Source organism: Aptenodytes forsteri, unplaced genomic scaffold, assembly GCF_000699145.1.
Source record: "Aptenodytes forsteri isolate BGI_AS27 unplaced genomic scaffold, ASM69914v1 Scaffold209, whole genome shotgun sequence".
In the NCBI taxonomy this organism is placed as follows: domain Eukaryota; kingdom Metazoa; phylum Chordata; class Aves; order Sphenisciformes; family Spheniscidae; genus Aptenodytes; species Aptenodytes forsteri.
Genome location: NW_008795034.1, coordinates 1660726 through 1674721, shown reverse-complemented (window position 1 = coordinate 1674721; position 13996 = coordinate 1660726). Strand labels below are relative to the sequence as shown.

Genomic DNA, 13996 nt, shown 5'->3' with positions numbered 1-13996 from the left:
TCGGGAATTTTGATGGCTTCTTTGAGGAGAGTCAAAGTCCTGCTGGTGTTAAACTTGATCGCGGTGGCTGGCTTCGTCCTCTTCCTGGCCAAGTGCAGACCCATCACGGCCAAGAGCGGCGACTCCTTCCATGACATCCATCCCAGGGCAGAAGTGGCCAACTTGACAGCCCGCGGCATCAGCTCCATCCAGGATGCGGTGCTGAAGAGACTCTCCCTCCTAGAAGATATAGTCTACAGACAGCTGAATGGTAGGAATAGTTCTGCTCTTAATGCCTTTTGGGTACGGTCGTGGGTGGTGAAAGGAGGCAAAGAGCGGGTGCACGGCTTGCTTGAAGTTTGCGTGGTAGAACCATGGGTTTTCCTGTGTTATCGTGCAAACGGAGTCTCAACAGACTGAATCAATTTCGTATCTGATTTCCAAGTTCCTTTTGTGTTTAAAGCTCAGAGTACTTTGCACGGGATGGGAGGAAAGCGTAATAATGTAATGCTGCCTTTCAGGTTTATAGTACTGGTCAGGAAATTACAGTGTCGTGATTTCTGCATCAAATGAGAAGGGTGTTCAGTGGGTGAATACGGGTTGAAGCAGCAGGCTGTATATTGATTGAGGGAATGGCTTTTACTACTACAGAGTTGGTTTTTTGGAAGAGAGTTTTTGAACGGCTAAAGTATGTTGCATCATTTAGGTGCAGAAGGTCAGAAAGCAAAATGCGCTTTCTTTAATAAGTTAAGCAAACTATTCAGTATTTCCTATGGCTCAGCATTGACAGCTGCTAATTAGAATCTCAAGTAATGCTTCCCTTTATAGCGTAGCAAAGGGATTTCTATTAAAATCTCACCAGGTTCAGTAGTTCTGAGATGTAGAAAGGGAGTTTTAAAGATACTGTGCAGGATAGAGAAACATGTTGTAAAGATGTAAGAAACCTAGGTGAGGTGCCTAATTAAAACACTGACTGTGGAAGCTAATTTTTTTAAAATTGTTCCCCATAGATTCACAACTGGGAATGTGATCTCAATCAAGAGTCCCCTTTATCGCTTCCAATCTCTGTAGCTTTAATGTCTGCAAGTTTTTGTGTATCAGAATTAGCAGAGTTAATGTATTTGGCAATGTCAGTGTGATTCTGTCTCTGAGTTTTGAATATGAAGCTAATGCACAATTCTGTGCCATGTTGAACCGACAGCCGCTGTGCACTGTGTGTCCGTACTGAATCGGAGCTATTGCTGGTTATACTTCCGCACCGAGGATGTGAGGCAGGTGCAGGAATGAAACGGACCTTTCCTGGTGCACAGTAGTTGTCTCAGTGTCTGTGCACTGGGGAAGGTGCTCTACAAAATGAGCACTCACCTGTGTAGGAAAGTGTTCTTTATATTGCTACTTTATACACTTGCATGAAAAACCTGTCCTGCCTGTGAAAGTGCCTAGCACCACAAGATGTTGAAGCACCACTGTTGGGTGACAAACAAGGTGAAACAAAAGAATAACAAGGAGTAAGGTAGAAAGCTGGGTGTTATTTGCAATCAAACTGTGAAACTGGCAGCTTCTGGTTATTGCTAGCGCAGAAGTTTCCAGGAAGATTTAGGCACTTATTTATTTTAAAAGGGGCAATAGCTGCAGTTCAAGACAGGAGACCTCATACTAGGACCTTGGTATTGGACAACTAATCATGATGTCATCTACCATTCCCACAAATACAGAGGGAAAGCTGAAATTATAAGTTATTACCCTTCTTCTGTGGAGATTAACGTGGGACTCCCTGCTCCGATGTGCTCTGGGGGCTGCTTTTGGAGCTAGCTGGTGCTTGTAACAGGAGCTGTGAGCATAAGGACAGCTCTGAATGTGCTGTCTCGTCTGTAGGCTGCTGTGGGCACTTGGAGTATGTTTACAGTGTGGTACAGGAGTCTGCTTAGTGCTGAAGAGCAGTCATGCACATAAAGACTAGGGGAGGCAGAGAGGTAATAGATATGTTGCCCATATCACAAACGTTTTTTTAGAGCAGGCAGAAAGCTGAGCACATAAACGTGTGACATCTTGTCTGGCCTCTGCATACTGGGGTGATTTATAGCAACACTGATGAGTCTGGCTAAAAAATAGCTCTGGCGTAGCGGTTACGTAACTTTGGGTCAAGTATATATTTGGTATGTGTGATTTTTAGAAAAGTACGATGTGCTCTGTTCTCTGAGTGATGTCTGTGTGTTGTGCTTCAGCAAGACATGGGTTTAGAGCAAGACGGGGGGGGCCAGGTGAACCCCCATCACCACCCACCGGCACTAAAAGGAAACAGTCAAGTGTGCTGAGACAGTACATAGGACTGAGGATGCGGAGGCAGCTGGACCGGCTTCCCCACCAGGAGTTTTCTGTGCCCGAATCGGCATTCATTCTGGGCGCTTGAAGTATACCTAAAGCTAAAATCCTAGTGCCTGCTTGAAGTATGCAAATATGAGCTCACTTCTTTTTTTTGCTTTTAGGATAGGGAAGTTGCATGCTGGTGTGAAGTGTCTAACAAACCCCACCATATGCTCTTAGACAAGCTCTCTGCCAAACGCATCCACTGAGAGAATTCTTTCTGTTGCGTAAGGTTGTGTTTTGTTTTAAATCTGATCTGTGGTTTAGCATGTACAAAATGTTAGAATATGGTATCCTATAGTGTAGCATGTGGAAAGCCTGCACCTCAGGGAGCATCGGGAAGCGTTTGGCCAAAGAGAGAAACTAAACCACAGTTTGGGTGCAGTCAACTATGGATTTTTTTCTGCGTTACAGGACTTGGCTGGATTTCAGTGGGAGTTGAAGTAATCTTTAAAAAACTGAATCTCTTAAAAAGCTCCATTCTGTAAAGATCAAATGAGCAATCTGATCATACCATTGCTGTGTTTTTGTTTTTTGAATCATGTGGTGTAGAACATATTGGCAATAACAGCTCTCTGTGGTATGGCAACCCTAATTTTCTGTGTATGTATATTTATTTTTGTAAGAGTTGGCCATGAAAACAAGCTAAATGACACTGCCTCCAGTCTGGTAAAGGAACTATTTTACGCAGTCGTTCCTTTTGAATGACATTTCTCTGCAGCGCCATTCTGGAAATAACACTGGGCCCCCTCTTAGTCCTCTTTGTGCAAGAAGAGCTGTCCCAAACGTGGCCCAATCTGCCTCCTACAATGACTCCTCACTTTCCAGGTCACGCACCTTGCTGGCCTTGTAGTGTTTTCCAGCCACTTTTAGCTGGGGTTGCAGCTGCACAGAGCTACATTGCGTCAACCATGGGACCTTGTTTCAGACAGTGGTTGAAAGTAGTGCCTTGGGGATGCTGAATGGGATCAGGGAGTCATCACAGCAGACGGTGGCCTTACTTAGTTTTCTTCTCTTTGTAATTCATAAAGTATCTGTGAGAAGACTTGGGTTTGTCCAAATTTGTCTATTCGGTCTTCTTTTGGCCTAAAACTGATTGAGAACTGTACGTGTGCTTTGTTCTTTCTAAAAGTTTATTATTCCTCCTTAGCTCATTGCACAAGTCTTGTGGGTTTTACTTTCTGCTTTTCTGTTGCTTTTTGCTGGTCTCTAATTGGATGACTCCCACGGTCACAAAGCAGTACGAGGGTGCCCTTTGAAATGGAGCGTTTTGTATGTGCACGCACTTATCTGAGAATTCAGAGGATTTTTAATTTCTGTAGTCACTTTTATGGATGGAATTTTCTTGTTCAGCAAATGTTCAGAGAAAGCTAATGAAGGCCTGGAAGGAACGTGTGCATTTTACTCTGGGTATTAACTATGACTTGTCTTTTTGATCTGAACCTAATTTTTTGTGTGCTGACATTTACATAAGCAAAAATCATGGTCCAGATTATCTCCAACTTTATGGAGATTCACACAAATGAACTTTTCAGTTGGGTCTGTGTTTACAAAGAGAGAATTTCTGTGCTTATGTGACAAACTAGTTAGCTAGTGAGGAGCTGGAGTGAATAAAGACTCGGAAGAGAGCAGTCAGCTTCTGCCACAACCATGGGCTTCCTAGGCAGCGCTGGGAAAACTCTTCGATTCACCCAACCCTCTCTCTCCGGAAGAGTTTGAGAAATAGTGCATTTGTAGGATCCTGAGACAGCAAAGGTGGGCTAACTTTTTAACATCAAAGTGGCATATAGGATGAATGACATGACTTGAGGAAAGTTGTAGTTTGCTTCATGAAACTGTACAAAGATTTTGCTCACCGTAAGGCTCCTCTCAATGAGGTGGGTCCCATGTCCATTGCATGGTGAGAAGCTGCTCATCTCCCCTCCTACAAGCAATGGCCTTGGGGGAATTGCCCAGGTAGCTTTTGTCTGGCTGTGTTTCTTCTTCCTTGAACTCTTGCATTACTGTCCTCCGCCTCCCTTTGTCCTCTTGAAGTTGTGCTTGATCCCACCCTGGGTGTAGGAAAGGGAAATGTTCACTGGCAGTGCAGTGTGCATTCACCCCCCTCCCCAGAAGGAGAGAGGGTAAAGCTGGTGCATTCCTTCAGCGGTGCCTGCCCAAGGTAGGAGAAGCATTGAGAAGTTGGACATCTGCTACTGAGGCACTGAGAGGCTGGTGGGATGTATAGGGTAAATAAGCAGGTTTCCTTATGTGTGCAGAGCGCTGGGGCTGCACCAATGTTGAGTATTCATCCCAGGTAGGAGGAAAGAGCCTGGATCTGATTTTGTGTGTTGGTTTTTGTCTCTGTCCTTCTGAGTCTGATCCTGTCCAAAAGTGGGCAGTCCCCTGTTCTAAACCCTGTTTGCCAGAAGCTCCTGAATTCAATATATAAATAGTTCAGTCATTAGATAGCGCTGCTAGTTTGAGAATAAGAAGTGCAGAAGGGAGAGTACTCTGAATAAACCCTTGGTTTGCATGTGGGGAAGCCATCATCCATATCTACCATAGCTGAGCACCTTAAACAAATATAAGCAGATCAGTTCTGCTGGTCACTGGTGATCTAAGGAACCTTCCACCCAGCCACCTCCCAGGTGTGCTGGGGTAAACACCTCTGTGTCTACCTGTGCATGTTCAGCAGAGGTCTGGGTCTTAGACTAAAGCCTCCAAGGAGCATGAAGGCTATAAACTCCCTCTCTAGTGCTTTTTGGCTGATACGCAACAACAGCTGAATCTAGTAAGTGCTCAACTGCCTGGAAGCCAATGAGACAGGAATGATGTGGTGTCTTTCTGAGTAGCATGAAAAAAAATATAAAAATTCTTTACTTCAAGCTAAATATTAGTAAGACAGAAAACACTGTGAAAGGGCACTGCTGACTCATCCTAAGGTCTTCTTTTAAATTTTATTTTGTAAACTCAAAACAGATTATGTATAGGATCAGGGAGAATGAAAGCTATTTGCAAATTGTTGTAAATGAGAGGCCAGTGATGAAGAACCACTGAAGCTGGCCAGAAAATGGGTGAGCACAGAGGGTTTTTCCTTTCATGCTAAAGAAGTGCATAGAGAGTAAACTGCTGCTTTACCAAATGTTAAAAGTTGAAGAGGAACTTTAAATTCCTTGGTGGTTAAATAAGCCTATGTTCATTTTTTAAACAAGCTTGCATCTGTGCTTTTGCACATGGAATTATTTGCACATGCTGAGATATGAACAAGTGCATGCCAGCAGCCTCCCTGCATACAGATTGTGCTCTCGTCTGCTTATCCAATTAGGAAATTAACTTTGTGAGGGTTGCATATGGACATTGAGGCTGATACTGAAACACAGCCTTTTGCATGGTCTTGCTATCCCCCTTGTAAAATGGCACTTAATTAACTTAAAACACTTTAGAGATATGTGGATTTACTTCCCATAAGGATAAGATAATGCTTATCTTCTATAACACTTATCATCCTCCAAGTACATTGCAAACTTAGCTAACTACTGAGTATAAAAATTATATATGTAAATAAGGCAGATTAAAAGTGGTTCTATCAGCCATTTATGTATTGCATACATAACGTATGTAATAGCGTTACACCCACAGACTAGTAATATTAAGATTTTAACAGGTAGGTAATATATTAACTAAGATGCTAAGGAATTCTCTGATTAAGATAAACCACTAAATGTAAATAATTGAGAACAGGGAAATGCTGTTTGTAGGCAGAAGGGCCCAAACTTTAATCATGTTAATGAAATAAAATAGCTCTTTATACGAGCACAGCCTTGCTGGGTGAAATCCTTTGATATAAGAAATGACGATAAAGATAAACTCATACGCTATGGGGATGTGACTACTGTATTAACTGATGGTTTTCACACAGGATCTGAGATGCTGTTTCCCTGTCTACCCCACTACCATGATGTTTCTAAAGCAGAAACTAACTGTATTATTTTGTATAGCCTTATATAGCTACTTGATAAAAATTGCAGCTTTAATATTTATTATATACCTAACAGATCTGGTTGCCGTATTCCCCATTAGGAATAATGCAAATTATCCAGATTCAGTACATGCTTTTAGAAGTTCTCAGCCTAAACTTAGTAACTGCAGGAGAGTGGTCTGCATGGGCTTGAGACACCTGAGAGCTGCTGTCTGTAAATTATTCTTACCAGGTTTGTGGAAATTGGGTCTGATACCGATTGAAGAATGAATAAAAGAAATACTTCTTAGAGAAATAATAGAGGTAAAACATGAGGCTTCAGATAGTCATTTAGAAGCATCTGGAAGGTTAGACGTTAACATGACATTTAGTTTACAACCCGGCTGACTAGGAACTGATAGATAATTTTTGTTTTCGATAGTTGTTTGGCATCATCATCCGAATATTCACTGTCATTGGCAATGAATGAGTAATAAGCCACTAACACATTTATCATGCAGAGACAACACAGGATTCATGAGATGCAACAGCAATGACTAGAAAATAGTGACAATGTTAGTATTTTATTCTTGCATATTAATTCAGGTCTGCTCGAATGGAGAAACAGAACCTTACCTCGATGGTAAAATTTACAAAGGTATGTTAGATTTACACTGCAAAATTAGTTAGGCAGAATTTAGGAGCATTTTTATAAGGATACAAAAAAAAAAAAGTGATGTGATTATGTGAATTACAGTATTATTTCCAAGCCTCAGTCCGGATCAGTGGTGTACTATTGTGTCTCCAGTAAGAGACATTTGGAATTGGATGCATTTGGCACAACATGGGCATCTAGTGACATTTTGGTGCCCGAAGGCATCCTGCCTGGCTTCCAGCTGCCACTCCAGAAGGGCACTCAGCCATTGGTGGAGTGTCACATCTGCTGGGCTTGTGCAGCATCTTGGATACCCCGAGGCCTTTCAGATGGCAGCAGGCATTGCTGAGATGACAGTCGCACGCTTGCCAGCTTGGAGATCTTCTGCTTTGATCAGGGAGGACAGACGGATGAAGTTGGCTTTAGGCATATGCTGTCAATGCGCTTGGATTTTGGGGAGTCCTTCTGGTCTACTCTTGGCCACCATCTTCCCTCATTACTTCTCTCCTGGCAGAAAGCGTATGCACTTCTAATAAGAAAATGCTGTGTGCAGCCTGTGAGCAAATCTACCTGTTAATAAGGCATAGCACAAAAGAAAATAGAAATGAGCCTTCTCAGGTAATTAAAAAGGTTTTACTCATTTTGTGATTTATGCCACTAATCTTTATCTAAAACTGAACAACCTGGTCCAGATGTTACGGCGGGCTGGCAGGCTGCCAGTTCCCAGCTCCTACACATACACCTGGATCCCGGGGTAGGTGAGGACATTCTGCATGTTGAAACATTAAACTTAAAAGGGAGACTTTTTTTTTGGTAAGATGTCCTTATTGAAGCCTGCAAAGGGCTGTTCAAACTGAATACGCATAGTATTGACCCTCCTGTGAGTCAATAGCAGTGATTCAACTTCAGTAATATATCCTAGTGGTACAATATTATTTTTCCTAAACATCTTTGGGAGTACTAGCAACCGTATTTTCTAGCCCCCAATCCCCGTGGTCAAATTTCTTCAAGAGATTGTCGAATGCTTTACATCTTATTGCTACAAGTGTAGCTAGTTCTGCCTATAAATCTAATAGATATCAACCCACATTCTGACATTCACTGACAGTTATCTAAAAATAATGTGGTAATGATGCAATGAGAGCCCTACGTAAAACATTACGTGCAAGGAGAGTGCTATGCTGAGCCTTGCTCTGCTGTCATTGAGCAATTACACACCGTGCTTCTGATGCAGTCTTAGGGCTCTGATGCTTGTGTCAGTGGGGAGATGCAAAGTTATCTGAAGAAGACAGACAATTCCCTAAAATCAGGAGTGAATTGGATAAAAATCGCGGTTTGCTTTTTCCTTTTTAGAAACCTGATGATCTGCTCTCGCATGCCTCTCGCTGTGTAATGAGTACCAGTTCCTATGATACTGCCCTCCCAGGGGTTCGCTCCCTGTGATTCACTCTGATACCTGATACCCACAGACAGCGATGCTAAAGGCTATCTGCCGTATTACAGCACTTGTTCAGCCTTGGAACAGGAAATACCTACAGCTTCACTCCCTGTAATACGAGAGTAATATGATAACTCTTGGTAAATGGATTTTTTTAAAAATAGGGATCTTCCTAGGTTGTCCGACCCAGGCTGTTGTGTAAGAGCACCCCTCTTCCCGCTGATAGGGAGAATGAGAGATCTCTTAAAAGCTGGTGCTGTGTCATACATAGTAAATCACCACTTCTTACTGCATAGCTGGCATGCCTTGTTGCACCTGATTACTTAATTTTAGCACAGTAAAACCAACTGTGAGATGTGTCAGCATTGGACGCCAAGGAAGGAAAGGGAATCCTTGGTCCTTCTTCCCTTTAGTACCCTCAGTTTATGTGCAAGCGGAAATGTCTTGTGTTCCTTCCCGTGGTTTGAAGTGCGATTGCTCAGCACTAGCACTTCTCTGGGGTCTGGCAGGGAGAGGCTCTGGGTGGGAAGGCAGAAGAGCTGGGCTCTGCTGCGTGCTGCCTTTGGGCCCTTGAGCATCCTTAGTCTCCCTGACTCTGTTCCCCAGCACCCAAACGGGATGCAGGATTTTCTTTTCTCCCATCTCCTCTATGTAACAGTAGGGCCTTTTTCTGTTCGTAGGCAATGGAAATCCAAATTGCTTTTCCTTGGCATGTCTAAGTGCTGCTGAGATACAGAAAGCGGAAAACCATTAAAGAGAAAAATCAACAGTGGATTAACAGACACCAACAGTGCCTTGGCTGAGTTATTTTGGGTGTTTCCTCAAGCTGCAGAGAGCATGAGAGAGTCAAGCAAGGTCTCTTACCTGATGGTCGTCAGAATTTATTTAACCTTTGTTTTAATCTTCATTTGCTCGTGTAGTATTTCGGGCCATGTAACGGCCCGCCATGGTTGTGCAATTTCTCAGAGCATAAAGATGAAGCGAGAAGGTTAATTTTAAAATGAAACAATTAGAATTTCTTTCTGGGTCTTTGCCTATATTACACCTTAAATTAAATCATGAGAGCACTCGTGTTTGCACCAAATTACTACAAATTCTTCCAAAACAATTGCTTGATCATACTCTAAAAACACAAAGCAAAGGAGGAAAAAAAACAAAGTGAAAAGCCATTTAATGATATTTTAAAGCTTGCTTATATTCCATTACTGGGTTTAAAATAGTTTTTGCTGACCTTTGTGTGTTTTTAGTGTGTAGCACCTTTAGTGAAGTGCGCTGGAACATTGAATGCTTTAAATAGCTTGGAACATAAAAACCCTATTCTGCTAGATTTTATTTCAGTTTTTCATATTTGCATTGACAGGACAATAATAATAATAACCATTACACTTGTCTAAACCTGTAGTCAAGGCTGGGGCCATGTTGTGCTTTGCCCTTTGCTAAGTGTAGACTAAACACCATAATGTGGAATTTCAGTTTGCTTGAAGTTGTTATTCCTGTAATCAGAAGGGACTGGTGTCACCATTAAGGGCACCAGGCATTCAGTAGGAAAGGGTTAGGTCTCAGTTTTTCCTCCAACATTTTGTGTGATGCTGGACAAGTCACTTGGATGTTTTTTCCTAATATTATTCTCAGTTAGGGGTTCAAGTTCCCTCGTGTATTACTGAGTGAATGTTTCAAGGGCAGAGAGAGATGAAGAGGTTTCTATATGGGAAATGGTATGAGAACAAAGAAGAAGCGGCAGATGTGTTTTGATGATTTGAAAATATTTGGAATTAAAAGGTAGGAACAGAAAAAGTGGGAAAGAATAGCAGAGATGTTTGCCTCACTTCTTACTCCTTACCATAACAAGTGACAGGAATGTATCCTTAATTAAGTGATTACCACTCATTTTACATTATGACCCTGCCCAGCGGCCCTGGCTGGTTCATGTCCCATATATTTGGTGCTATAACCCAGTGAGAAACAGGCCATTCCCAAGCCGCTTATCATTTAACGAGATAAATCACGCAACAGAATGAGGCAGAAGATGGGGGGAGAATTAGATCTAATGTTGTGTTAATTCCCTGTGGCTTTTGGATTTAAAACTCATGTTGGTTTAAATCTATATTAATTATGTGTTGACTAGGTTAAAGGGGAGATGTGTAAGAAAATGGAATAATAGAGCAGGAAGATGTGCAAGCGAAGCTGGAGGGAAGGAGGGAGGGCTGCAGGAACAGTGAGAGCAGAAGGCAGGGGTGAGGTTTCATCCAGGAGCAACATGCTGAGCCAAGTTATGCAGTTGAAGGGTCTCTGGGGGCTTTGAGGGCTGGGGAGGGGGCAAGCAGCAGCTTCTATCTGTGTACTTCCTCAGGGTTTCTGCCCTCAGAAGCTTTACTTGCCCCTGAGTTATGTGGGACAGCTTCAACATTTGGTTCAAAATTAGGAAAATATCCATCATGCACCAATTCGTAAAGGGACACGCAGTGGGACACCGGTTGTTGAAGGTGGGGGGACCAGAAGTCTCAATTTGGAGGAGCAGATGCTGGTGGTGGGGCAGGTGCTCTTTCGATAAGGCTGATTTGATTGACCGTGTGCAACGCCCAAAGGGACAGAGCTGGTTTTTAAGCTCTGCAGATGGAGGTCAGAAACAAAACTGCAATACCTGGAGAAATAAATGAATAATTAACCTAATGGGCCAGGGATGGCTGAGCTGCTTTCTCAGATGTGAAGGGGGATGGTTCAAATGTGGTGCTGTTTGATTAGTGCTTGTGCTATGAAGGGACAGTATGACAGCTGGATCATGCAGATGATTTATGGGCATGCAGACAGCTTTCATTTAGAAATCTGCCCGTCAGGAGTGTCTAAAGGTAGTTACCGGCTTTTACAATATCTTACATGGAAGGTGTTAACGGGGGTCAGGTCATATTGACTTCAGTTGTCTTTGGATCAAGCACTGAATCAATAAGTGACTTTCTGGAGGAGTTTAATAGCTGTTCTGCACAGACATAAAAGGGGTTAGGCAGTAAAACAGGATTTTACACTTTTATCAGTCTTTTCTTGGGAAGTTGCTCAACTTCCAAATACTAATTAATGCTACGTTCCTTCCACAAATTTCCCTCCCTACTGATGCTGCCTGTTTGATCCTGTAGAACAGCATCAGACCTTCCAAATTAGAACCGGCTGCCAGGCTACAATGAGGAAAGAGACTATGAATGGAAAGGAATAAACCTTCGACATCACATCCCAGTTTGAGGCATCCAGCGTAATTTATGCTCTTTGTGCAGCTGTTTGGAAAATCCTGGAATTCCCTTGAATTATAACTACCGGAACTGCATATCCAGAAGTACCCAGCTCCAATTACAATTACTGGAGTTGCATATCCAAAGAAAGTAATTCACTCCAAAGCTGCAGACCCAGTTGTAGACACCTGGTAGCATCTTATTCTGAGGCTGCCCAGCCTTTTCCATCATGAGAAACTGTTTTAATTTGTTTATCGTTTTTCCAGTTAGGCTGAGATGGTCAGATATTGTCAAGATCATGTTTATCTTTAATCCCAGCAAACTGGTCCAGATGTTTTTGGAAATGATGTATGAGAAAAACATGTACCATTGTTCCTATGGAGGGACAAAAGCTGGTACAAAGGGAAAGGGAGCAGAAGGACTGAACTAGCAGCTCCAAAAAAATGGGGCTGAGAAACCACAGGAGCAGAGAAGGAGGGGGATGAGGAGGCTGACATGGGTGGGCAACATGGGAATCGGTGGGGAGGGAGGGCATGGGACAAGATGTCCAGGCAGGGAGCAGTGGCCCCAGGGAGCCGGGGTCCTGGGAGCATCTCTGTTTTGCTACAGGAATGTTTGAATGCAGCGCAGTTGCTTGGTGGTTTTGTTACAAGTAGTGGAAAAATGGCCATCTGCAAAAAAAGTGTTACTTTCAACTTGGTATTTTATATAAATGAAGTATAACTAAAAAGAATAGGTTACTTCCAGAAACTTTAATGCCAAATGTGGTTCTTGGGTATTTTTGCTGGTTTGATGATTAAAGTGTTAGCCTTGTAGAGCATTCAGAAGATGTGTGGGTATAAAGCCAGGGCAGGTATTATTAGCTGTGTATAGCAAAACAATACAGTCACTGTGGAAAAATTATGGGTTTTGTGCTGAAGCAGATATTTAACCTTTGTTTTTACAACTCCAGAAATGAAGCAGTTTGTTTCTTAATGTAGGCTTAATGTTCAAAGTGTATGCTGACTGGATTTTCACATCTGAATGTATGAAATGCTCGGCTATTAAAATCTGTTCTAACGATCTCTTTTCCCATAACTCCTAATATTTGCCATTTACTAATTATGATGTGCCTAAGTAGTTCTCATTTGTAGTAGGTATTTTAAATGCTGCAGCTGTCCTAGTTTCAAGCTAACTGCTGTGACTTTTTTTTATGTCTGAGAATTGAGGAGTATTGGTTATTTTTGCAGGTTGGCATTAAGTGCTCGCCTCATACTGTTCTTCATTAGAAGGTTTTTGATATACAGGTCCCCAGTGGAAGCAGAAATAGTTGGACTTGGCAAAGGAGCAGCAGTGCTGGAGAACACATATTTTCAGTGAGCATTAGTTCGTGGCGTAAACTCATGCCGAGTCAGCGAGGACATTACCTAGGGGTGGTTGGTGTGGAGCACTTTTTGATTTGGGACTTCCTGCTCTATTTGTCTTTTTTTTTTTTAATTCTTAGGATTTTCCAGCAAATTTATAATAGGGGAAATGTGGCTATTTGCAAGGTAACAGCCTGGGCAGCAGCTTTGCAAGCTTCCCAAGCAGCTTGTGGGGAAGAAGAAGACAGGGTGGTTTTTTCATGGTCCATTTTGCTGCTCCAAGGGCCAGTGTAATGGGACCATGTGAACTAGTTTAAGGCCCCACAGATGTTATTGAGGCCATTGATGTTATAGTCTGATGGACCTCCCTGCAAAACAGAGAGCCGAGAATGCAAGAAAAGTGGTTGTACTTGAAGGAAGAAGGGGAAATATGCAACTCGGAACAATTTAGATGCTCTGCAAGCAAGGAAAGCCTGTTAACTCAGTTGTCTGTCCTCCTTGCATTTCATTTTACCCGAATTTTACCTGTTGTGGTTTTTTTTTCTTTTTTCTTAATCCCATTTCTCAGTCACCTTCACCAGAGGCAACTCCAGCTGTGACTTGACAGCTGCTACTGTCTTCTCCAGCGTGTGCTGCCAAAAATCCCAGTTGATTCTAGGGCTTAAGGCACAGTGCTGTCTATTTTCTGTATTCCTTCCTGCTGTAAAATGATATATATTAATATTAATAATGCTCTTTCTAAATTCAGAAGCCTCCAGGCCTATTGCAATTACATTTTTTTTAAACCTCAGTTTTTGGCAGGTATGTCCTGGCAGTAAACACGGCTTATGAGCACATCCCAGAATATGGGCAGTGCTTTAGGGTTAGGTGCAGTGGACAGTACTCAAGTCTGGAACCAAATCCTTAAACTCTTAAGGAAGCTTGAATGTAAGTGAAAGCTTTGAATATAATCTTTTCACTTCACATCCTGTGAAATAATTCCTTCTGACTTGGAAGAAGAGACTGTGGTGCCAGGGGTACGATGTGCTGCATGTCCTTCTCATGCTGAACTTTGCCAAC

At 42.4% G+C, this 13996-nt stretch overlaps 1 protein-coding gene across 1 annotated transcript in view; it reads left to right on the top strand.

Moving 5' to 3' along the window:
* Positions 1 to 12: 12 nt before the first annotated feature.
* The window catches only part of WBSCR17 (Williams-Beuren syndrome chromosome region 17), a 216900-nt gene continuing 202916 nt past the window's right edge, over positions 13 to 13996 (top strand). Inside the window, exon 1 of the mRNA XM_009276396.2 lies at positions 13 to 250. Coding sequence (XP_009274671.1) covers positions 13 to 250 — 238 coding nt within the window. The remainder of the gene's footprint in view (positions 251 to 13996) is intronic.